The sequence below is a fragment of the Nansenia antarctica genome, assembly GCF_963989245.1.
Source record: "Nansenia antarctica genome assembly, chromosome: 20".
Lineage (NCBI taxonomy): Eukaryota > Metazoa > Chordata > Actinopteri > Argentiniformes > Microstomatidae > Nansenia > Nansenia antarctica.
The window spans coordinates 6,299,217-6,325,952 of NC_137693.1; the positions used below are offsets into that span (position 1 = coordinate 6,299,217).

At 42.6% G+C, this 26,736-nt stretch overlaps 1 protein-coding gene across 1 annotated transcript; it reads left to right on the plus strand.

The window, feature by feature from the left end:
* The first annotated feature begins 14,415 nt into the window (after positions 1-14,415).
* LOC308174925 (uncharacterized protein) lies at positions 14,416-26,663 on the plus strand. Its single transcript, XM_080550036.1, has 21 exons — positions 14,416-14,474; positions 15,245-15,844; positions 15,967-16,028; positions 16,465-16,503; positions 17,875-17,975; positions 18,259-18,305; positions 20,080-20,196; positions 20,299-20,427; positions 20,513-20,683; positions 20,873-20,991; positions 21,096-21,813; positions 22,762-22,855; positions 22,997-23,019; positions 23,709-23,822; positions 23,901-24,026; positions 24,205-24,333; positions 24,431-24,561; positions 24,834-24,963; positions 25,064-25,229; positions 25,415-25,536; positions 26,052-26,663. The coding sequence occupies exons 2-21, from the start codon at positions 15,266-15,268 to the stop codon at positions 26,085-26,087; spliced, it is 3,153 nt and encodes a 1,050-aa protein (XP_080406162.1). The 5' UTR covers positions 14,416-14,474; positions 15,245-15,265; the 3' UTR covers positions 26,088-26,663.
* Positions 26,664-26,736: the final 73 nt, after the last annotated feature.

Below are 26,736 nucleotides of genomic sequence, written 5' to 3' on the forward strand. Positions count from 1 at the left end.
TGTGATGGGGGGCCTGGGTCGGTCTCTAACATAAAATAATATGGAACGGAGTGGAATGGAGGCGGTTGTGCAAAGCAATTGCGCGCAGGAGAGCACTGGTGGATGCAAACAAAGTCTAAACAGTTGAATTTGGATGGAATTTATACCTGTGATATGTCAATGAAATATAATCAGTTTTACAGTCTGATACATGAGGGAGGACCCATGAAGCAGGGCTGTCTGGGGGTCCTTAAACGAGCATCAAACACTTAATTTCTTGCATTCTGGTGAATTTAGATGCAATTTGTGCCCTTTCTGCATCAATTTATGGTGGAAATGTCATTATTTATGTAAAGGAAAACACAATATTCAGGCACCAGATGACCATTCAAAATGTAATGCAATATAAGGCTCTCAGGCATTCTGTACTTTCAAATATGTATTCTCCTTGAGCAGTCAACATCAACTATCAGCTGTTTCACTAGCAAACACGAAAGCTAACTTATTTGCGAAACAGCGCCCCCGCCACCACGTCGGCGCAGTGCCGCAATTGCAGTCAGAAATGACAGAAATCCACCGAGTTTAATACGACCGTCAGAGTTTTGTTGAGAGCTGGAGGCGGCAAGAAATATGACGGAGGCGGCCGCCTCATAATTCTCTATGCAGGAAAAACCCTGCTTGACACAGATCATGAACATATCGGAAACATTTTTTCGTTTTCTCCTGCAGCTGGGCATCTACATTATCTATCCCCCATTGTTTCAATTCATCTGGTGCCTACTTGGGACAGACTCACGGGACACACCTCCTCCGCGATCACATTCATACATTTATTGACAAACTTCTTTGCATTTAACAATAATAATCACTTGTGCACTGTTGGTTAAAAACCCTGCATTCTGAATCAACTTTTCTCTTTACCAACCGTTTGGCCATTTTTCATCTCTCTGAATTTTCGTTCTAGCTCGCGTGCACCTGCTACAGATCCGGGCTCGTTCACTATGGAACGTTACGTTGAATGTACCGCATTCTGTGGGCGGGTGAAACTAACTAATGAAAATAGTTTATAACTAAGGGACATTTTAATTTGAAAGCCAACCTTTATTGACTGCCAAAGACGCCATTTGGCGTCTTATAGAATAGTAACTGTAACTGTCATAGTAAAGATGTAATAATAATGTTCTTATTTTCTTACTGTAAAAAGATTCTTTATATAAATGTATATGTTATTGTTGTACAATTATTGTTTCTTTTGTTTATCTAAACTTGTACGTGTTGACGTCACCTCAATGTTCACGTGCTGTGGTCTCGCGATGAGACGGGATGTATATATATTGACGGAGGCTGAACGTGTAAGGGTTTTTCCGTCACTCATGAAGAGAAGTTTGATGTTTAAGACGGTATTTAACTATTCTAGCTACACCAGAGGTTCTGAATAGAAGGCGCACACGGTATGTTGTTGTTTTGTTTGTCACTGTTTGACTGTGTATTTTGATTTGAAGTAATTTCTCACATGTATGTGATGTCGGAACGCCGTGCTGGCTGGTTTCAATGTATAATTGGTGCTTTGTTTCACTTCACAGTTTTTCACGGTGTTTGTGTGTACAGTGTGCACACAAAATAAAGAACATCAGTATCACTGTATTATCTTGTAGATAGTACTAGTTTGTTTTGTCTGTCTTACATGTAACGATGAATTGAGAATCAAGGACCCCAATTGAAATAAGCCAGTGGCTTTCTTGGGTTTTTATCCTGTTAGTTGACCATGTATGTAATATGTACTTTCATGTACCTACCTCTGCAAATCTTCTAATAAAGTTTTCAATCAATCAATCAATCAGAATCGTGGGTTGCTTGTCTGTCTATCAGAAGAATACCAAACTGGAGCAGTTATAGTGAAAAACGTAACGTCGTATATGGCATGGAGTGAAAACGTGGCCAAACCTAGGAAGAGTGAAAGAATCATCTCAACAGCCATGGACTGAGCACCGAGGCTCGCCAGCGTTCCTGCCAGAAGCAAGACCTGTGCCATGAAAGACTCCATCGCCGCATTCCACGTGGAAGACCTGCATACATATCCCAGGGTTCCCAGCGTTCGTTGACGTGACTGTTTGCGTCATTTGAAGAATAAAAGACTGCCATTGCCGAGGACAGCCACAAGGTGGCAGTATTTCAACACCCTTAGACATTTCCCTTGGACATTTCAATACCCTTGGACAATTCATTACACCTTTGGGATACCAGGTCAGAAAGAATGTATCTTTGAGTTTGGAAACACAGTCTCTTCTATATTTGATGTCATACTAATAATACATGTGGAAAATGTAATTATTGCATATTGATAATTCTGTAAGTTGATCAGAGAAATGTGTAACTTGTTTGATAATTGATATTGTGCATTTCCCTAATGGTTCTATAGTTTGCCTTGTCATTTGGGATTGAAATAATATAGTTTCAAAGTAGTTAAGCTAAAATGGACCAGAGTATATCAGAAATGTGTACACTAGAGCAAATAATGCTGTCTCTAGAAATTGAAAAGGCACAATTAGAGGAGAGATTAGATACCGAAATCGACGACTCAGAAATACAAACAATTAAAGATCGCATAAGGGAAATTGATGCAGATTTAGAAATAAATAAAGAAGGGCTCCAGGAGCTATCATCTGAATCTGAATCAGAGCTGAGGCGATCAGAAAGGGAAAGACGCCCAACAGAGAAAATGCTTGAGTTAAAAAAGAATGAGATAGCAAACAAAGAAAGAAAGTTTATGCGCACATATGTAAACTTCAAAGCAGAGGTTCAACTCGTGAGATCTAAACTAAAGGAAGAACGCTCTAAAATTTAGTTAAGTGAAATGATCACAGCCGTAGTCAAATATGAGTCAGAACTAAAACAAGTATATGAGATTTTACGTGCTCTGGCCATTCCAACTCAAGATATAAAAAGGAAAATAGATAGCTGCACCTCAGTTACTACTGAAATAACTGCACACCTTGAAAAGCGTTATACAGAAGCTGATATTAAGAAGTTTGATGCAGTGGATGCAAAAAAGGCTCTACAACAGTTACTCCAAAGAGAAGATGATAGGTCAATTTATGGATCAACTGTGTCAAGAGATAGGCAGAGTAGTCATCAAGGAAGTCATGTCTCAGAGAAGAAGACAGATGTAGCGGCACGTTTGGCAGCAAAACGCGCTGAAATAAACAGGGAAAGAGACGTCTCCACTCAGAAGATGGAGGTGCAAGTGAGGTTGAAGATGCTGGAAGATCAAAGGGACCTTGAAGCCATGGAGGCTGAATACAATGTGTATGCTGAAGAGGAATCAAAATGTAATGCTGAAACAGGAAATATTAAAGTAATAACCACTTTGCCTCCAACAAGTCAGCGTCCAATACAGCATGACAGTACTCCATGTGCTCAAGTTTCCCAAAGTGCTTCAGTCCCTCCTTGCTATGAAAGCAACCCAGAGCCAAAGGAGAATGAAGCCTCGATGCTTCATGCATTAAAGGAATCCCTGGCAATGACTAGACTTCCAGCACCAGAGCCGTTCATGTTCACAGGAGACCCACTTAAATTCATTGAATGGAGTAGTGGCTTCAAGGCTTTAATTGAAACAAGCTGTACAAACCCAGCATATAGGATGTTCTATTTGAAAAAATACATAGGTGGGGAAGCACTTAGTGTGTTAGAAGGAACATTCTATAGAACTGATGCGGAAGCGTACACACAGGCTTGGGATGCCTTGAACAAGCGCTATGGCCACTCCTTCGTGGTCCAAAGAGCATTCCGGGGAAAGCTGAGTAGTTGGCCAAAGATTGGTCCAATAGACTCGCTTAAACTAAGGGAGTTTAGTGACTTCCTCATCTCCTGCAAGAATGCAATGCCCCATGTACAAGGTCTAAAGGTTTTAGACGACTGTGAAGAAAACCAGAAGTTACTACTGAAACTTCCTGACTGGGCAACAAGCCGCTGGAACCGTTACGTCACTAGAGCACTGGATGAAGGAAAGCCATATCCAGGTTTCAAGGAGTTTTCGGACTTTGTGGCAGATGAGGCACGCATTGCATGCAATCCAGTTTCCTCCCTTCATGCATTAAAGCAGACAGATGAAAAACCAGAACAGAGGGAACAGAAGCGTCACAAAGCCAGCTCCATGGCGACGTCAACAAAGGTGTCACAAAAACCAAAAGCCACTTCAAGGTACTCAAGTGCATCAGAAAGTAACACAGGTTTCAAAACCAGCCCTTCGGCCACTGCAGGCAATGGGCGATTAGAATGCATTTGCTGTCAAGAAAACCACTTCATATATAAATGTGAAACGTTTGCAGCAATGCCTCTGGAGGAAAAGAAAAGGTTTATCCTCGACAACAATATGTGCTTCGGATGTCTCAGAGTTGGCCATGTCTCCAAAAACTGTAGAAAAAGAGCTACTTGCAATATTTGCAAGCGGAGCCATCCCTCTCCGCTTCATGAAGAACATGTGCAAGGAGAAAGACCAGAAGCACGTCCACCAAAGGAAAGTACTTCCACTGCCTTATGCAGCGTGGGAGTGGACAACAGTGATCGCACTTCAATGATTGTTCCGGTGTGGCTCTCTTGTGCAGCAAAAAACAGCCCTGAAACCTTAGTGTATGCATTACTGGACACACAGAGCAGTAATACATTTATTGACCAAGAGGTCTGTGAAAAGATACAAGCAGACACAGAACCAATCAAATTGAAGTTGTCAACAATGACTGACAGGGGTTCAATAGTGAACTGTCAAAGAGTGGTTGGACTGAAAGTGAGAGGGTACATGTCACAAGAGTGCATCAAGCTACCACCCGCATACACTCAAGAATACATACCAGTGGAGCAAAATAGTATACCCACTCGTGAAAGTGCGAAAGAGTGGACGCACCTTCTCAGCATAGCAGAAGATATGCCAGATCTGTTGAACTGTCCTGTAGGACTCCTAATTGGCTATGACTGTGCAAGGGCCCTGAAACCAAAACAAGTGATATCAGGGGAAGACTACGATCCATACGCAGTCAAGACGGATTTAGGCTGGAGCATAGTAGGATCAAAAACACCTCGCACAAGCTAAAGGGATTTGGAAATGCCCCTACCCTTCAGAGAGCGTCCTCAGCTTCCGAACAACAAGCAGGTCGTTATAGCCAAAAATCAAAGCAAAAAGAAAGAAATCTTGAGCTCCTTTTATTCCGAGGAGGACAAAGACCAGGCAGAAGGCAAGAACAGTGAGGCTGGACCCAGCCTGGCCACCTCATTAGACTCTGCTGAAGGCCCTGTGGTCCAGGCCCTGAGACAGGCCGGAGAGGAGGGCGAGGATGACTTCCTGGTCCCCAAGAAGAAGATGAAACTAGAGGAGGAGAAGAAGACGGTGACCGCCGTCAAGGAGACAGCAGAAACCGTCGTCAAGGAGACAGCCGAAACCGTCGTCAAGGAGACAACAGCAACGGCCAAGCCTAGGACTGAAAGGCCAAAATGGCCCAAGAAGAAACACAGGCAGTCCGGAGGACGCCTCATGCCAGGGCCCTTCAGGGTGAAGATGGGGGGCCGAGAGTTCAGAGGACAGAGGCTGAGGGCCTACGGACTAAACCCCAAGAGGCTGCACTTCAGACAGCTAGGCAGGCAGAAACGAAAAAATAAAATAAAAAATAAAAATAAAACAAAGCAGAGAAGCAAAAGAGCAAGCAGTGAAGGAGCGGGTGAAAGGACACAATCAGACGTGCTTAACAAGAGAACTTCCTGCCAACTGAATATGTCCAAAATGTGACTGCACATAAGAAAATATATCACAGTGCTTCATGATTCTCTTAACACTGTGTTAACAATGTTCCCAGAAATGAGTGGAAGCTAGCCAGAATTGTTGAGACAAGTGAAGATGATGATGGTCTGGTGCGAAAGGTTAAAATCCAAGTAGGCCAAAGTAACTTAGGAAAGAAAGGTGAACGCTTGACGCAACCATCTTTTCTTGAGCGTCCAGTTCAAAAATTAGTGGTACTAGTGGAGAGTTCCTAAACTATCATTGAAATAGTAACAAAACGGAAGCCGTAAACATTTAGAAATAATGGGTTGGTTATTTGAATGTTAATTTCCATTTTATAGGAAAATTACAGGATTTATTGATAAGGTAAAACATTTTGGTTAAGAAAATCTTTTGGTGGCAGTGTAACTGTCATAGTAAAGATGTAATAATAATGTTCTTATTTTCTTACTGTAAAAAGATTCTTTATATAAATGTATATGTTATTGTTGTACAATTATTGTTTCTTTTGTTTATCTAAACTTGTACGTGTTGACGTCACCTCAATGTTCACGTGCTGTGGTCTCGCGATGAGACGGGATGTATATATATTGACGGAGGCTGAACGTGTAAGGGTTTTTCCGTCACTCATGAAGAGAAGTTTGATGTTTAAGACGGTATTTAACTATTCTAGCTACACCAGAGGTTCTGAATAGAAGGCGCACACGGTATGTTGTTGTTTTGTTTGTCACTGTTTGACTGTGTATTTTGATTTGAAGTAATTTCTCACATGTATGTGATGTCGGAACGCCGTGCTGGCTGGTTTCAATGTATAATTGGTGCTTTGTTTCACTTCACAGTTTTTCACGGTGTTTGTGTGTACAGTGTGCACACAAAATAAAGAACATCAGTATCAGAATCGTGGGTTGCTTGTCTGTCTATCAGAAGAATACCAAACTGGAGCAGTTATAGTAACGTTGACTGCCTCTTTGTTTTTTTTTGTTTTTTTCCGCGGGGATCGCTTTATTGACATGTTCTACACCTAGTGCAGTGGTTCTCAAACTTTTTATGTCAAGCCCCCCTTGGGAGGACAAAAAATGTGTGAGCCCCACCTCACCCCCAAAAAACTGTCACAACATGGGGCAATTTTACATTTATTGAACTGAACCACATAACACTGTCTCCCAACAAAAAACCTAAAAATACAAATAACACAATATAATAAATCAACACAATAACAATATTTTTCAATTACAATTCTCAAGAAAATGAACACTAACAATCAAGAACATCATAACATTACAGCATTAGTGGCTGCAATGAGCCTGTTTGGCACTGCAGATATTTTCAAAACGGGGTAGCAGGCCTGACACTGCCACTCTCAAGTCCTGCTCAATGTTGAGCCTAGATCTGTACTTTGTTTTCAGTGAAGCAACAGCTGAAAAGCCAGCCTTACAGAGATAGGATGTGGCGAAGGGAAGAAGGATGCCGACAGCCCTCTGCCCTATGAGTGGATACTCCTTCTCCACACCAAGCCAGAATTCACTCAGTGTCTGACCATTGAACCTCAGCCTCAGGGTGGACTCAGAGGTCAGCTCGATGAGTTGGTCCTCTTCAGCAGAGCTGAAATCAGCAGGTGCTACGGATAGAGATACCTTATTTGTAATTAATTGCATATTAAACACAACACGATTCAATTTTACAACAATCCATTCCAGGTAGTTAGTTAGTAACATACATACAACATTAATAAAATATAGGCCTACAGCACAAAATATTCACAGTTATATTTAGTCATCAAAATTGCCTACCAACCTGCTGCATTGAATGGATCCACCACCCAGTCATACTCAGCAGTGTTGTGTGGGAAGTATTTCTGGAACAATGCTCCCAGGGAAGAGATGTGTTGCTTCAGGCAGGGGATCACTGTGGTGGCATCACAATCACTGCTTTCTACAAACGTGGTCAGGTTCTGAAAAGGATCAGTATTTCCTTCATCAAGGCGCCTGCCCCACACCTCCAGCTTTCTGGTGAATGCGCTGACCTTATCTGCCAGGTGGGGTAGGTGTTTGTCTTTTCCTTGAAGCTGAAGATTCAGCTCGTTGAGCTTTCCAAACACATCACTGAGATAGGCCAGTTTCATCAGGAATTCTAAATTACTGAACTTGCTTGCAGATTCGTGCATTCCCACCTCCTCCATAAACACCCGAATCTCCTCTCTGAGCTCAAAGACTCGGGACAACACTTTCCCTCGGGAGAGCCACCGTGCTTCACTGTGAAACAGCAAAGCAGAGTGTTCAGCTCCCATTTCCTCACACAGTGCAGAGAACAGACGTGCTTTCAGCGGGCGGGTTTTGATGAAATTTACAACACCGATCACTTCGGTCAAAACCTCATTTAGCTCAGGGCTAAGCTGCCTGGATGCGAGCGCCTCTCTGTGAATGACACAGTGTGTCCATTGCGCGTTTGCAGTGGCGGGCGGTGCATTTCACACCTAGGCCTTCAGTGATGTCCTACCTGAATTATTCCACCTCTTAATACCATCATTATGACGCCATGGCTCTAGAAACTATACATTTAGACAGAAACGCAGTATAACCGGGCGTTGCCATTGTTATTATAGCGGCACCTTGTCTGGGTGTATTCAATTCATTGCATGAAAACGAAAGCGTCAGTTATTTCCCGAACTCGATCTCGATAGGAGAACCGTTTCGAGGTTCCATTTAAGGATGGTTATCTTCCTCGTGTTCATACGGTCACGGGGGTGTGTCGTTTTCCATGGTAGCAGCCCGGGAAGTGGTTAGAAGATCGCATTGAAGCCCCACTTACTCACACAACTGAGCCAGGCAACACAACACACATATCTCTATGGACCCCAGGGTCGCTCCATATGTCTACATCTCTTGCAGAAAACATTAAATGCTTTGTACTCACCAAAACAACTGATTATTTGAACACAAAATCCATCCTCCTTTCTTTCCTCAAGAAGACTTCAATGACTCTGTTGTACAGTTGATCAGTTCCACCAATAAGTCCTTTTACATGGATATCGTCGCTAACGTCGGGGTTCGGCTTGTAGAACAACACCTTCCATCTACACAAATTAGCGAGATCAAGTTTCAGTGTGTTAGCTCCGCCTCCCAATAGTTTGTATCCAATCAAAAGACGTGAAGGGGATGATCAGGTGCTCCGCCATCCAGAAGGCCCCTTCGTCGGATTTGCTTGGATTTGCTGCCAACCCGAGATCTGACCACGGCACGCCACAGCTCTTTTCTCGCTCACTTTAAATTACAATCTGTACTCGCGCCACTGTTGAATCTGCAGGCGGGCAGATTTCTTGGTACCCTGGCAACACATTATGGCTGAATTTGATTGGATAAAAGCTAAAGGCCAGCCCTCCAAATGTCTGGAAGCAGCGCAACCAAGAGGAAAGCTATGAAATGAAGAGAATAGACTACGGGAATAATTTAATACATATTTGTAGAAAAAAAATATAAAAATTAAATGTATATTCTGATGATGTTTAGGCCAGCAGAGAAGGCCTTGCTGGCCCTGACGGCACACCACTGCGCGTTTGGTGCGACGCGATTTATTAGCGCCTGCAGTCCCTTCCTTTTCCCGGCCATTGTCTGCGCACCATCTGAGCAAAACCCCAAACAGTTCTCCCATTTCAGTCCGTGTTCTGTCAGGTAAGTGTCAAGAATCCCAAATAGCTCATTAGCTGTCGCTCTCCCTGTCACATGCTTGCAAAACAGCAAGTCTTCATTCATTGACTCCGAATCTACATAGCGGACATAAGAAATAAACAAGCAGTCCTTATTACTGTCAGTAGCCTCATCAACTTGCAATGCAAAACGTTTGTGTAGTTTCTCTGCGAGTTGTTCCTCAAGGTCCTCTGACATCTCACCTATGCGTCTTGCAATGGTGTCGTTGGACAGGGGAATGGTCTTCAATTTTGCAGCGGTTGTCTCATCAATCAAAGTTGACACCATATCCAGTGCAGCTGGGAGTATGAGCTCCTCAGCTATGGTGTGCGGTTTCTTGCACTTCGCAATTCTGTATGCAACCTTGAATGACGCTATTTGCGCTTTGGTACTTACGGATGCCGCTTTTGTCATATGAGTTTCTTGCTTTCTGTACTCTGTAAGTTTTCTTTTAAAGAAGGCCAGTGGCTTCTTTGCATCATTGGGGTGTGTTGTCTCAAGGTGCCTTTTTAACTTGTTTGGCTTCAGGCTGTCTGCTGCTAATGTTCTGAGACATAGCACGCACAATGGTCTCTCCTCACCCCCCACCACATTCACGGTGAAGCCCATTGCAAGGTAAGCCTCGTCATACTTTCGAACAGTTTTTTTTTTAACCATGTTTGTCGCATTTTCCGTTTTTGTTTTCGCTGTCCCTGTCAGAAATGACTCCATTACGAAGATTATGAAGCTACAACTAGAACAAGTCAAAGAGTTCACCTGAGTGTTAATTGTTGACCTCCCCAGTCTCTCGCGCCCCACCAGTATTGCTATTGCGCCCCCTTGCCTTACACTTTGAGAACCACTGACCTAGTGTGTGAATTTCAGACTTGGGTGTAATGTATTTCTGTCCCAGATGGGGGCAGTAGTTCGATTTAGCTCAGCTATAAAAGCCTGGAGACGGAACTGGCTTGTTGAGGGTTGAAGAGATGGCGAAACGTATAGCGAAAATAGCGAGAGCAGGAGAGAAGCATTATAAGCAGTTGACACTGGCACAGAGCTTGTCTGGCAGTGGATCTGCAAGGAGTGTGGTGCCGATCAGTTCAAGCAGATCTGCGAGCAGATCTGGTATAGAAGACGCGCGGCCATTGGAGCGAAGTAGTTTTTCAACCAGACCCCGACTCGTCGGACGAGTGGTTGCCACCCATATCGGATAGCAGCAGGGGATCCTCTCCAGATCAGCGCGGATCCACGATCCAAGACACACGTGTGAAAAGCAAAGGTAAAACTGTTCAATGATGAATGAATGAATGAATTTGTTTTTCTTTTTGTATTCTTTACAGACCGTGTGTGTGTGTGTGTGTGTGTGTGTGTGCCTGTGTGTGTGTGCCTGTATGTGTGAGTGTGTGTGTGTGTGTGTGTGTGTGCCTGTATGTGTGAGTGTGTGTGTGTGTGTGTGAGTGTGTGTGTGTGTGTGTGTGTGTGTGTGTGTGTGTGTGTGTGTGTGTGCAGATATGAGGGAGATGAAGAGGGGATGTTTATGGGTAATGTGATGTAAGGCTAATATTAGTTATGAGGTAGTTATGGGTAACCTTGGGTCTACATGTATGTGCTACACAAATACATTTGCCTTGCCTCAGGTCAGAGAGGCTCTGTTTCACACGCGCGTGTGTGTGCGTGTGCGTGCGTGTGTGCGCGTGTGTGTGTGTGTGTGTGTGCGTGCGATGTCTACCTGTGTTGATGTCTACCTCTGTGTTGATGTTTACCTGTGTCTTTGAAGTCTACCTCTGTGTGTTGATGTGTGTGTTGATGACCTGTGTGTGACCTGTGTCTTTGAAGTCTACCTCTGTGTGTTGATGTGTGTGTTGATGACCTGTGTGTGACCTCTCTGTGTTGATGTCTACCTGTGTGTGTTGTGCTGAAACTATAACCATCACTAGAGCAGTATAACACTATTACTATTACACTATTACACTACATCATTACAAAGCAATAAAACATGCCTTTTGTATATATATTTTGTATAAAATGGTATATATTTCAATATTTTACAGTTCCTGAATCGAGCAGAGGACGTGCCTCAACCAGTGGGTTTACTGCAAGGAGACGGCTGTCTTCAGAGAAAGCTGCTGGTTGGGGTCACGGTGACTGGCAACCCACAAAGGTTCCATTCACGGCAACCCCTGGACCCCAGAATGCTGCTGCAGAGCTGGAATCTGACCTGCCGGTTGATTTCCTGGAGCTGCTTATTCCTGATGAGCTGCTGCAGCACATTGCAGATCAAACCAACCTGTATGCCAAGCAGTTTTTACAGGCACATCCCGACACATCCCGACACTCCAGAGGGAGGTCATGGAAACCGGTGACAGTCCCAGAACTGAAACGATTCTTTGGACTCACTTTCATCACCGGTTACATAAAAAAGCCAAAACTAGAAATGTATTGGAGTGTGGATCCACAGGACGCCACTCCATACTTCAATAAAACCATGTCCAGGAACAGGTATCAGCTCATCTGGAAGTTCCTCCATTACAACAATAATGCATCACAGGACGCCACAGATAAAATGTATAAAGTGCGTCCTATTTTAGATCATGTTGTAGCCAAATTCAAAGAGCTGTATCAGCCCTTTGAAAGTATCTGCATTGATGAAGGAATGATGCAGTGGCGTGGCCGCCTATCATTCAAAGTGTATAACCCTCAGAAGCCGGTGAAGTATGGAATTAAATCCTACATACTGTGTGACTCTTATACTGGGTATTGTTTTAACATGAAGCCTTATGTTGGCCAGCATAACACACTCCCAGACACAGTGTTCTCCCTCCTTGACCGTCTCACAGGACACGGATACACACTTTACATGGACAACTTCTACAACTCTGTTCAACTGTGTGAGCAGTTGATCAAAGCCAACACCAATGTCTGCGGAACACTGCGAAAAAACAGGGGGGAACCGCAGATCATAAGGGAGCCGACAAAGAACGACTTGGGTGTGGAGGGGAGGGTGGTGCGGCACAATGGCAGGGTGCTGGTTATGGCATGGCAGGACAAGCGTCTGGTGAGGATGGTGACAACCTGCCACCATGACAGCATGCAGAGGGTGGAGGTGTGGCAGAAGGGGAAGAAGGAGAATGTGGGTCAGCTCAAACCGCAGTGTGTTGTGGCATACAATGCCTGCATGAATGGGGTGGACAAACTTGACCAGAACATTGCATATTACCCATTCATACGGAAAATACTCAACTGGTCAAAGAAGTTTGTGGCATACTTATTTCAGCTGTGTGTGTTCAATGCATATGTGCTGTACTAGGCCAGGAACCCGGGGAAGTGCAAAACACACTTGGAGTTCATGAGGAGGGTGGCGAGGTCGTGGACTGAAAAAACCTATGTAGCGGAGGAGGAGGAGGAGGAGGAGGAGGAGAGAGGAGGAGGAGGGGGAGGAAGAGGAGGAAGAGGAGGAGAGAGGAGGAGGGGGAGGAGGGGGAGAGAGGAGGAGGGGGGGGAGGAGGAGGAGGAGGAGGAAGAGGAGGTCCGACAAACCAGGGCAGCAAGACAGAGAGACCCAGACAGCAGGCTGGATGGTCGGATGGCCAGGCATGAGTTGGACAAATTAAGGCCCACCAGCAATAACACACAGCCAGCAAGAAAATGTAGGGTCTGCGTTCGAAGGGGTAAAAGGAGAGAGACCATAATGTGGTGCAGGTCCTGCCATGTACCCCTGCACTCAGGAGAGTGCTTCAAAGCCTACCACACAGAAAAAAAATATTATTGAGTGATGATGATTCTAAATGTTCTAAATCTGTGAATAAATGTAGTTATTTTGTCATCAAAAGCCTTTTTTCCTGTGTTGTTTTTATTGTTTCATAGAAGTAAACAACTTTTCAGATGTTTGAGGTGTCACTAAAACTAAAATATGTGGACGTCAGTCACCGTTTTGCTTGAATTTGCTTCTCTGCAGAAAAAGCTAATTTTCTCTGTTTATTGGTCAAAATCAGGTGTTTTTTTTGTTCTACGGCCGATTTCTAAACACTCAAAGAGGCTAGAAACAAACTTTCTTTTTCTGATGAAAGAAGAGAGTCTAAAGTTTTGGTAGATATGTTCAATGTTTATGTAGTCCGAAAAGTCAATATTTGGTGGGTCTTCAAAGTTCAGCGAAAATGCCCCAAAAGTCTGGCAGTGTGGAGCTCTCCGCTCTGAACATGGCTGGCAGTCAAAGAGTTGTTAATATCAAATACAGATATGATATGATTAAAACATATATTTAAAGTTTAATTTTCAAAATATGTTTCTGGCATTGGTGAGAGTGTGTGGGGGCGACGTTGTTCAAAGGGCCGGTCCAAGTGTGGGGGCGGGCCGTGTTCGGCCCGCGGGCCGAAGTTTGGGGACCCCAATTTAGCGTATTAAAGTAGCAAAGACCACACATTTGCATTGACCACCAGTCAAACTCCTAAAACGTCTACCACCCAAAAAGGGGCGTGGACATGACAGGAGGGCAAAGTTCCCGGATACTAGATTTCTCGCATACTCACATTTCACATACTTATACAGTGTGAACGCACTGCATACTCAAAATCTACGTCATACCTAGCATGAATAGTATACTAGTACGCTATTCCGAACACAGCCTCCGTTTAGGGCAGTTCAGAGATATTGAGCGTCAAAGTTTTTACATTCCATTATGTTTTGTGAGATGGAACCTATTTTATGAATTACTAACTCAAAAATGTCAACATTTTAAAAAAATAACACCACACAGGCATTAATAAACACCTAATGGATCAGATGATGTAAGAAAACTCAATTTTGACAAAAATGGAGATAGAACCTTATAATTCTAACGTCACCTATAGGCTTCATCCTAGTCTCACTCCATTGGCTTAGCTTCTTCCTACTGGGAGGGACTCTCTGGGGGTTGTCCCCAGACTACCGTGGGATTGGTCAAAGAGCAGCATACCCTGCACCGATTGGTTGTCAGCTACATCCTGTTTGCCTACGGTCCAGCCCGCTGTGTGTGTGTCCAAGACAGACTAGCCCCAAAACTCGAGAGGACATCATCTTAAACGCAAACGGTATGTATTATTATATGCACGGTCTTTTCAGCGCTAAACAAAGATATCTGGATTAATTTGCTAACGACCATTTGAATTTGCCGTCTGTTTGCCATAGTCTAGACTCTAAGAGCGTGCGTTCTGCGTAACACGGTGCAGCCAGCTAAATGGGTCGGTCTAATTGCTGGCATGGTATGGAACGCGTCCCATTTTATGTATCGTTATCAAACACTGATGAACAATTTCAGGACGATGAATTCGTTTTTATCATCTCACAAATACAAACATCGAGACAGTAATCTAGTTACATGTGCACATCTAATGGGGTCTAATTTGTCAGACCGGCGTGGTGGCGGTAACAACGAGAAGGCCACAAAGGCTAGATGGCGGCTGGCTGTAACGTTATGTCCATGTGATTATGCTAAGCTAACATGCTAGGTAGCCCGTTGTGTCCGTGTCATGATGCTAAGCTAACATGCTAGGTTAGCCCCTAACCCGCCAGCTGACTTGACTTCTGTGGTTTCATCTCATCGTTGACTTTTGTTATAATCGTAGCTATTATTGCAAGCTTGCTTTTTCTTTTCTTTTTTTACTGTTGAGTGTTTGGAATTCTAAAGGTATTGGGTTGGTCTAATTGCTGAAACGGGATGGAACTGGTCCCAGTTATTATGTATCGTTGTCAAACACTGCTTGGCTCTTGGACACCTCTTGCCCATCACTCAACAATTCAGACAGGGTTTGGTTTGAAAGACTTTAAGCCATGCAATGAAATATATTCGTTTCCCTTTCAGAATAACCCTGGGTGTTTGAGGATGGAGGAAAGAGAGAACTACAGTGAGAAGAAATCTGGCGAGAGTCACAGCTCTGCAAAAGCTCACGGTTCTGCCGATGCAGGGCCAGGGATGAGCACCGTGAGCCTGTACGCCACTCTGGGGCTCTCTCCGGAAGACGTGGACGCTCTGGCCCAGATCCCAGAGAACGAGATCAGCGTGGAGACCTTGCCTTTTCTGATAATGCAGCTGAAGACCAAACGAGCCAAGAAAGAGGAGCAGGGGGAGACCTCCCCCCCAAGAGTCAGACACCAAGAGGATACCGGTTCAAAAGGTCGCGGCAGACAGGATAGTCCTGCCGTGGTGGGCCCTCGCCGGTCAAACAACCACGGCGACACTGACTACAGGAGAGGGCAAAGCTATAGACGGGGACGGCCTGACCGGACAGAAGGGAGGAGAGATTCTCGTCACACAAGGCCCTCAAGGGGCCCTCAAAAGCCATCACTGGCCAGCTTGCCCAGGTTTCCACTCTCTTATCAAGTGGATGATTTTCATGGAATTACGCCGAAGGTGTTTCCACACACATGCTCTCTATGTAACTCCATGTCAAATTCCAGCAAGGTAAGGGTCGTGTGATACTTCTGGAATGTATTACATTGACGGTTGAAAGACGTATTGCAGCAATTTATTGAAAGTGATCTCGGCCTTTATCAGCGCGTGCATAAATGTTTCTCTTTTCCCAGACATGGAAGGACCACTTCAACGGAGTGACCCATAGTTACAGCCGACAACGACTGTTGCTTCAGTGAGTGTTTCCTGGGAACATTTTTGCATATTACAGTTCATATTATAATGTCATATTTAGATTTTTTTAAATTACTGATCTGGTGAAATCTGAGAACAAGACGTGATGCACTACCAGATGCACTACAGTCCAGCTTAAAAATGGTGCTCAACTTGGACAGCAACATTTTCTCATCCTCTCAGACATTCAGAACAAAGAGAAAAATAGGAGCAATAACTAAGTCTTAATCAAAAAGAAAATGTATTGAGGGACACACAGAATGGCTGACGTTTCGGTGTGTAGCACCTCCCTCAGAATGTATGTGTGTAATGTAGTCTTAGTCAGTTGTACTTGTTAAGATTACATTAGTGTGGTATTGTATTGAATAATTGAAAGTTGTTCAAACATTTTGCATGTGATTTTATTAGGTTGCCTGATTTCAAGTTTGTTTTGACAGCTATCCAGATTTGGAGAAACATGAGACATCCAATAAGAAGTAAGTGGCATGAAGCTTTTTGATAGAAAACTGGCTACCTTCAATAGAATCATAATAAGGGTGGATTCACACCTAGCTAGTTGGTCCGAATCAGGGAGCGTTTCCCCTCCTAATCTGGTTAGTTTGGGCATATGTGAACTAGGGAATTTTTTATATATATATATATTAAAAAAAGAGCGCCAATTTCAAATAATTGAGCCCTACTGCTACAATACACTCATGTCGAACACCATTAAAACACCGTAAGCACAGTCGCAACACATTTAGGCTACTTAGTTTCACAAATATAAGTGGAAAGGCAGACTTTTGTAAGCTACACCATACATGAAAACACATGAACACTTAACACACCAGCTCCGCTGATCCAGGGTGCACGCCTGCACGGAAGATCATCTCTCAGAACATGCGTTCTGTCATCACTTTCAGTAGCGCCTTCACACACAGTGGCGCTGTGCACAAACACTCTTGATCCGTATAGCTCTTGTTTTATTATATTGTGGTTTGTGCTATAGAACATAAATAAAGTTTGATTGATTGATTGATATCAAATCAAATCACATTTTATTTCTATAGCGCATTTCTCACAAAAGTGACCCAATGCGCTTTACAGAGAGCAGCGAAAATGATCTTATTAAATGTAAGCGAGTAATTGTAAAAAACCTTTCCTATCTACCAATAACTGAAGGCAACTATCTTTCCCATAGAGTGATTCGTTACCCTTAAATATAATCCCAATTAGATATTAATCCTCAGTTATTCTTCACAACTGACCAAACCTCTCACTCATTGCGCGGCAGATTCAGACTGTATCATTGTTATTTTCACACACGACAAACATGTGACATGTTCCAGTTTTATTCTTATTCCATTTTATTCTTAAAAAAATCCGGTTTCAGACGGTTTTGATAAAAAACCGTTTCTATTTTTATAAACCCCGGTTTTCGGTATAACCGAAAAACCGTCCATCCCTAATGTGAACACAGCAACCGCACTCTGATCCGCAGCAAATCAACCGGACCGAGTCCGCCTAGACAAGGTGGTCTTGATCCGATTGCAATCGCTCCACGGAGTGATGCATTTGCAGTGAGAACGCACGTTACCCACAAAACGAATACAACACACAATATAATATGAAATATGACGGGTCAAGCATAAGACATAGATTTATTCCCAATGATTATTTCTAATAGTCATGGACATGATCGAACAAACTCATACAAGTGGTCAAATGACCAACTTACACAACTTACCATTACGTTATATCTGACTCCAAAAGACTGTTCATGATTAATAATGATTGACAATGCTTTGTCCTTACCTCTACCCCTTACCTCATCCTTACCTCTAACCCGTAATATGTTAAACTTTCAGGGTGATTCCTGTCCCACGTAGAGAGGATGTTTCTCCTCCAAGAAGAGGACCCCGTCCTTCTATGCCATATAAGAGACCACATAACTCAGAGCATGCCTCAGGTGATTACTCCCTGCACTTCTACAATCAAGTGTCCACAGGCCACAGCACAACAAGACATCCTGTTGACCCTTTCGAAACCTCCCCATCCCCTCTACCCCACTGTACAGTTCCTCTACACTGTAAAAAATAAAAAAGTCCTTCTAGCATTATGTCTGCCCCTGGCTCGAGCATGACTTTTCCTTGCTGATGATGATTCACTTTCTTAGACAAATGTGTTACATATCGGAATATATTGGAACATTTAAATCACCACCTCCTCATGTTTTGTCTTTTTATCTTTAGGTGCTGACACCTGGCCTATACCTGAAAGGCACCATTTGAAGCCCAGGGTAATGACCCTTTTGTTTTCATTGCATGTTTTCTTATAACTAGCCCCCTTTCTATTCACCTCTTATATACTGTAATTTATTGGCATACATTTTGCTAGTCTTGTCTACAAATAAGACTATGATGGTATGCAGTGTTTCCTCCAGGAATTTTTACATTAATTTTTTTTTCTCGTGCACGCCCATGAAACGCGCACGCGCGCTCAAAACAACGACCTAATTTCAGCCAAAACTAGAGGATGGCCCAAAAAAAAAATGAATATACAGAATATAAACTTGTGACTGAAAGTCACATACACACACACAAAGATCATCAGCTATAATATAATACGAAGTAGGCCTACATGAGCACAAAAGCGGCTAACGTTACTGATTAACTGTTTACTGTAGTGCAGAGAGATGGTAGTCGTAGGCGGCGTATCAAATGACAAAGCTAAATGTTTAATGAAGGACATGAACGATTGTCAACAACACACTCAAGCAGTAAATAGAACAGTCTAAACAACTTGGGTACTACGCACTCAACTGCGGACGGAACAATACTCTCAACCTATAGTTCCGTGCGTGAATTATGTCAACCCACCACATTACAGAAGTAAAATCAGTCAGATGGAGCATTCGGTAAACAGCTGAGTATCAGCTGAGTTAAAGAAAACAAACTCTTACCTTTGATGACACCCACATGAGCCCTGTTTTCCCGTACTTCTCCCGTGTGTCTCTTATTGTCCAAATGTTCCCTGAATTTTAGCTACATGTTTTTCCAGCATGTAATTCCGTTGTCAATAAAAAAATCGTCTCCCCTTCTTTTCCCCTTGACAATACTGTGTCGTTGCTAAAGTGACGGCACATAAGAATCGTTTTTTTATACGATTTATACGTTTTTTTAACCCACAGATTATATGAGAGAAGCTATCTGTCATTATTTCAACGACTGTCCAAGTGGGGACGTTACAATACTTTCGTTTTAGAACGAAACGTTAGCCGCGATCAGCGTTTTTAGCAGTCACCATTCTTGAGCAAAACATGATACAAACAAACATTCAAATACTCGTGTCGTCTTGATTTTTTTTCCGATTTCAATGTACAGACTATGTAAACAAACGAAAAATTACGTAAGCAAATGGTTATTATTTATCTGGTATAGATACCACTTCTGCGCTGAATGTACCGCCGCCGGCACAAATCCGCACCCGACATTGTAATTACCGTAATTTCTAAACGGTTTGTGCTATCGAAAAAAATCCAACTGTCCCTGAAAGCTGAGATGTTGCACTTCAACCAACATATAGGGTATTACGGTAAAATGTGACGTGAGGACATTCTCAGAGTCAGTTTACTCACAGTGATTGGCGGAGCGTTCAGGGACACATGCTTTTTTTCTGTTCTCTGGTCATAATAACTCGCTGCCTTTCTGCACAGCCTGAATCAAAGTGGACTGTCTGAATCATTTGGTGGCGGAGGAAATTCATTCGTGGCGGCCCGCCACCAATAAATGCATATAGAGGAAACACTGGTATGCCGTGATGATAATAAACCTGTGATTGATTAGGTGAATATGAAGTAGTGTTATAGATGTTATCCTACACTTTAGAATGCCATTTTGATTGGCTAATCCGTTTACATACAGTGCTATTTATGTTGATCTTTTATACCAATTTGTTATTGTTATCATTGACTGTTGCAGTTTTGTGGGCTATTATCTAAGGTATAATTATTACTGTGTGCTAACCTAAACACTTGGTTGAAGTTTGACTGTTTTATTCATAACTTGCTTCAGGCTGGAACAAAGGTGGTGGTAACCAAATTTCCCCTGGGTTCTGTTGGTGTTGAAGACTTGCTGACTCTGGCTAAGCCCTTTGGCACGGTTGTAAAACATTTGGTGTTTCCCTGCAAGGTAATTTAAAAGTTTGTTGAAATAGCAAATGAATGAATACTCAACTCTTGAAATTGTCTGTAGTTGAATATCTACCAAATGTTGTCTTTTGCTTTGTTGTAGGGCTTCCTGGAGTTTAGTGAACACGAGGAGGCAGTCAGTATGGTGAACAGCTTGATGTGTGTTAAGCCAGCTTACGTGAAGAACAATAAGATAACCATGTACCTGTCACCTATGGTGTGCAATATTCACGTAAGTGTACCCTCTTAAAGTCAAAACTGTCAGTCTCTCTCGTTTTTCACAGACCATAGTATGAGCTTTGTTTTTGTTTCTTCAGACACCACATTTGTTTTTGGATGAACCAGAGAAACGGTCAACCAAACGCAACATCAACAACGCACTGGTCACTTTTTCCCGTGTTCCTCCTGGGAAGGAAAGAGAAACTGAGATTATGGAGCTGGCCAAAATGTTTGGGGAAGTGCGGCATTCTCAATTTCAAAACGATCAGGTTGGCTTAACATTTTTGTGGTGATTTCAAGTTATGACTTATTTTTATTTGTAAGGAACACAATTACTAGAGATAAATGCATAATCCAGGGCATGTATTTACAAAATGTACCAAAATGAACACACCAAAATGTGCATTGTACCACTCTTGAAGCATCTCTCTGTAGACCTTTTTCTTGTTTCTCTGCAGGCCCTGATCGAGATGGTAGATTGGAAGGATGCTGTCATTATGGTGAAGTACTACCACACCAACCCCCTCAGGATCAATGGAAAGAGTGTCAAAGTCAACTCCTCAAACAAGCGATTAAGGTAAGTAAGAGTCCTTCTCCTTGGGCTTCGGTGGCCAGGTTAATTTTCCTATGGGACTCATCTGAGTGTTGGAGAAGTTTACTTCAATGGTTTTTGCCTTGTAGAGAGAGTCCTGACTCCGCCACGTCCAGAAGAGTAGAGTCCAGTAAAAGGCACAAGAGTGAAGATACCAGCAAGACCTCAAACTCAACAAACAAACAGAAAACCAGCGCAAGCAAACAACCTGTTGAGAAAGTGGTGGAGCAAGGAGAGAGCCAGAAAAGCACATCAGAGGACAACAAGGAGGACCCACTTGATATGGAAAACACGGATCCAACTGAAGAGGGGATTACGGTGGAAGACGAGGAAAACATGTTAGATGATGTTGACGACACTGAGACTGGTGATGTTGACGACACTGAGACTGGTGATGTTCACACTGAGACTGGTGATGTTCACACTAAGACTGGTGATGTTGACACTAAGACTGGTGATGTTCACACTAAGACTGGTGATGATGTTCACACTAAGACTGGTGATGATGTTCACATTAAGACTGGCGATGATGCTGATGCTAAGACTGGCGATGATGCTGATGCTAAGACTGGCGATGATGCTGATGCTAAGGCCGGCACTGATGTTAATGCTGAAGACCCTGCTTGTTCCAAAAGTGACTCTGTTGCGGCAGACGCTAAAGACAAGAGGGAACAGGAAACCCCCGAACTTTTGGTCGACGAGAGCTTGGTGGATTCTGATCCAAAGGCTACGGATGATCCTGCTCTTTGCAATACTGACGTCCCATTGGAGGATGAGATGGAGCAGAGGAGCTTTCATGAAGATGATGTAAGGAATTCTTGTCATTCATATTTGTGACCTGAACCAACAAAGCAAGGCTTATTGTTCCCAGAATTGAAAATAAGGTTTATATCAAGTGACCAAGTTGCAGGTACCCAGCCATGGGGCCCATAAAGCATTTTTGTTTGAACCCCTCAACTTGGTTGAAATTCTGGGAACATTCCCAAGAAAAATTGGTTTGGTTGAGATCTTCCACTGTGATCATTTGAAATGGCTACTACGGTCATTTTATATTCTAGAACTGCTGAAATCTGGCTGAGATTTCATTGGCTATTGAAGTCGGTCTGACAGTGTCGTCGTCAGCCCAGACATGTTGTCTGTGGCTCAAGTCAGCAAGGCCCAGTTTCAGTCATGGATTGTTGGAATATTCTTTGACCATTGTGAGTTTGTTGGGTAGCGTTATAAGCTCGGTATCTCTAATGGTGAAATAGCTAGTCATTTGAACGGTTTCCAAGGGCACAGAATCTAGACACTACATATCTAACTACATAACACATGTTGATTTGACATTTGATATTCATTATGGAATAGTCACTGTGTAAGGTTGGCTAGTATTTGGCCTTTGAAATGGTTGACTTGGTTGAACATGGATTCAACTAGAACACATGGGCAAGTCTTTGCAGTACCATGTCTGCCCTGGCCTCTTAAAGGAGCAATAGATATGCCTAACTGTCATGTAGATTATCAGCAACCCTAGCATGGCATCATCCTGACCAGTGGGTTTAAACTGTTTGACAACTCAATGTCATTTGTTTTCATGCAGCATAGTTTCAGACCATTGAATAGAAGATTATGTAACTGTCATATTCAGTGTTTCATCAGCGTTTAAAGGTGACAAATGATTGCAGCATAACCATTGTCATGAGAGACCCAATATCGCGTTGCGTTGCTTTTGAAACTGTTTGTTATGTAATTTATTGATTGATATTTCCACAGGAGGACATGGACGATATGGATTTTCCTGAGAACATGGATGATTTTGTTACATTGGATGAACTTGATAACAATGCTGCAGGGGGGTCAGAGGACGGTAAGCAATGAATGATGCAAAACAAACGGATCTTACTTGACACCAAAAGAAAAATATATTCTTACTATTCAGATATATGAAAAGTGCATTACGGTCATTTGTAGATTCCAATCTATAATCAACTCTTGTTCTTATTTGCAGATCCAACTGAGTCTTCTTCACGGGTTGGTATTCATCCAAATGGCAACTACTGTACTTGGTTCATCTAGGAAGACAATGTCAACAATGGCCATGTGAACTGTGTGAATAGTTCACTCAATCAGCACTATTACTGTATGCTATTAAACTAAGGATGTGCATAACTCTTTCGAAAATGTTCATGGTCCAATAATTAGTGGGTGGTATGAACAAATAATCAATATTTCGATTACAACATTCACAAAGGCAGTCATCGGCAAGAAATCACTTAATCTTAAACGCAAAATAAGCTAACTTTAACTTATTCACTTATTTCTAGTGTTAATCTTATATCTTCTTATGAATACGGAAATTAGGCTAACATAGCAATAATGCAGAACAGGGGGAAAAAGAATGCCACTAATCCCGACACATGCATTAAAGCGGTGCATGCATTTTGTATAACCAATTAAAATTACAGCTGTCCAAACCATTTCCAATTGCAAAAATTGTTTATCAATAGTCGAGCTATAGCCTACCCGAAATCAAAACAGCCAAATACACCCCAAAATAAAATGCCATCGATAAAGATTAAGTGGAATTTAATGTATGTTATTAATTCTCAAAACCCCCTCCCCTCTACTGTACTAATAGGCAGCATATTATTTTGCCACCATATTGGCATTTAGGGCAGTTTTTTCGGTTGCAAAAACAACGTTTTTGTCTTTCATTACAGGTGATTAGTATACGCCCCATCAGAAGGGGCTATGGCTTGGAGGATGTCCTCTTGAAACTGGCAGAGCCTTTTGGGAAAGTGGTGAACCATGCCATATCCTTCTACAAACAGGAGGTAGGTTTATAAATGAGATACACTCCTGTTTTTCTATGGGGTACTAATGTTAACTAACTAATGTTGCTTTATTTCCAGGCATGGTTAGAGCTTGAAACTTCAGAACAAGCAAGTGAAATGGTGAAATTTTACAATTACAAGAAAGTCCAGATCTTTGGGAGAAATGTCTATGTACGCAGGTGCCTTACACTGCAAAAATTGGAGGTAGGTTTGGTGTAGTACCCATACTGTAACTTGATATGAGAAGATTGAAATCTGATTTTGAATAATATATCATTTGAATAAGCTATACCTATCCATATGGTGAGGTTGTAGCAGACATGGATGCTGGATGTTGTCTCTATTATATGTACAGTATGATCATGTGATGTTGTCCATGTAGGGTCCCAGTGGGAGATCCATCTACGTAGGAATGCTTCCGCTCCTGAAGTACTCTGACGCCTCCCTGTTCCATCTCTTCTATCCTTATGGAAAAATCACTGGCTTTCATTTGAACTGGCGTCAGAGAAAGGTAGCCTTTCGCGGCGGGCCCATTTTGTTATTTGAGGGGGTTTCTTAGAGAAATGTAAAAATTCTGATGTGAATTGTTTATTCGTTTAATCTTTCAGTGCTACATCCAGATGGAGACGGTGGAAGCTGCTCAGAAAATAGTGAAGAAATATTCTAAATCCCCTGCCCGATTCAAAGGAACCAATTTAATGATCTGTTTGTGCAGAAAGGGAGATTCACTGGTACCATGGTAAAGTATTTTTTACATTAATATATTCTGACCACAAACATTATTTAGATTAGTGTTGTTTGGAATAACATCCTTGTTCGTTGAACATGTCTGAGTTATGGTTGTATCTAGCTACGTCATTTGCACTGCTAGCTCAACTGGTTTGCTCCTTTCTTTTCTTGAAACTATTGATAACTGTCCATATGCTTGTATGTATCCAGTCATTATTTTACTGTTAATGGGGTGACATGGTAATGAGGTGACATGTTAATGGGGTGACATGCTGAACACAGGAATACACAGGAACGCAGGAATACTCCACTACAATACGAACGATGGAAACGAACCCAGGAAAAAAAGAGGAGTTATGGACACAAGGATTGTGGTGGAGATGATGGGACAAAGAGGCGTTCCATGGGGGAGGTGAGGACATATGAATACGGGTGCATTCACTTGTGCGGTGGTATCTCTGTATCTCAGAATGTGTAGAGCGGCTGAGTGAATGACATTGCTGTGTTTCCAGGGAAAGGAGGTCCAGAGCGCGGTGTCTGACTGCGAGGGGCCCTCTGGGGACCCTGAGGGTAAGGAGGCCGGTGGTGTTGGAGCCGTCCCAGAAGGTGAGGAGGAGGAGGAGGAGGAGAAGAAGGAGGAGGAACCTCTAGGTCCTTACCAACCCGACAACCCCATCGGTAAGGACACTTTTTCTTTTCTTTTTTCTTCTTTTTTTCTCAATGATGTTGCTTTATTGGATGTTTCTCCCTGAATTGGCACGTGGTCATGTGTAAAGGAAGGTTTACTATCACTGTCATTGAGAACGTATATTGAACGTCAGTGAGACAACAAACCTGAGATTATCTTTTTCTTTTATTTGCAGGGGTTGATTATGTGGAACCAAGGACTGGATTCTTCTGCAAGCTGTGCAACATGTTCTACACCAATGAGAAAACAGCCAAATCGATCCACTGTAGCAGTGAGGAACATTACCTGAACCTTAAGGTGATTTTCTGCTCTTTTTTTTAAAGGAACAAACAGAAGAATGAGCATGTCGCTGAAAAGCATTATAAGAACTTCTGCGTCATTAACCTTGGTAGACCAGAACACGTTCTCCACTTTCCTCAGTTTTTTACTGTCAATCTACATCTCTAAATAAATATACAGTGCCTTTGGCAAGTATTCCCACCTCTGGACCGTTTCCACATTTAGCTGTTTACAACCAGACTTTAAAATTAGGGCTGTCAAAGTGAACGCGTTGGAAATCTTAATGAGGTTGTAACACAACAGAATGTGGAGGGAAAAAGAAAGGAGAGAAAGTCTGGGGGGGGGGTGAATATTTACTGACGGCACTGTAGGGATTTGTCACCTCCCAGAGCACCCAGGAATCTCTGCCAAATTCAAAGATGAGGTTACTATGGCGATGTGTTAATGTAGTGCTGGTGTTCTTGGGCATCAGTGGCGTTCCTTTTGGGACTTATTATCTAGTTTAAATGATTTCTTGTCTTTTTTTTTTTCAGAAAAGGATGGATGACAAAAAACAGTCAATTGAGTGAGAAGATTGTCGTCCTCTTATGTTCCCTAGCAGTGGAAGATTGGCAGTGTTAATCAATTCTGTTTTGTTTTAAACATTCCAGTCTTTTATGTTACTGATGACACAACCTATTTGCAGAAAGGTTCTTTCATAATATAATCCTGTTGTGTGGTTATGACCGGTACATTAATTAAGTTGTCTCTTATTGAATAAACTCAAATGTTCGTTTGAAGAATCCTTCCACTTTTCCAAATGCACTTTTCATCTGTGTTTTACTCTGTCCCTACTGAACTAGTTTTACCGAACTAGCTTATGATCTAAACATTAGTAGTAGTAGCCATGGCTTGATTATAGGGAGGGTTAAATACAGCAACACAGAAGTTGTCAATAGGTTTTTGAGTAGTTAACTAACATGTGAGCAACATTGGCCAGTAAGACATCCTAGAATGGACCATAAAGCAGAGATGGAAGAGCCATCTGGTGTTGGATGGTGACAGCAGAGCTGGCAGGGATTCACCTGGCCTGTGGCATGGAGCAACACATGATGGCCCGAGGAGAGGAGAAATGGGTTATGGTGGTCCGACTCCCAACCAACATGAAAGACTCAAATGATACCATCAACTATATGAATGATGCCACGGCAATTGTGGAAAGTTCAATATATTTATTAA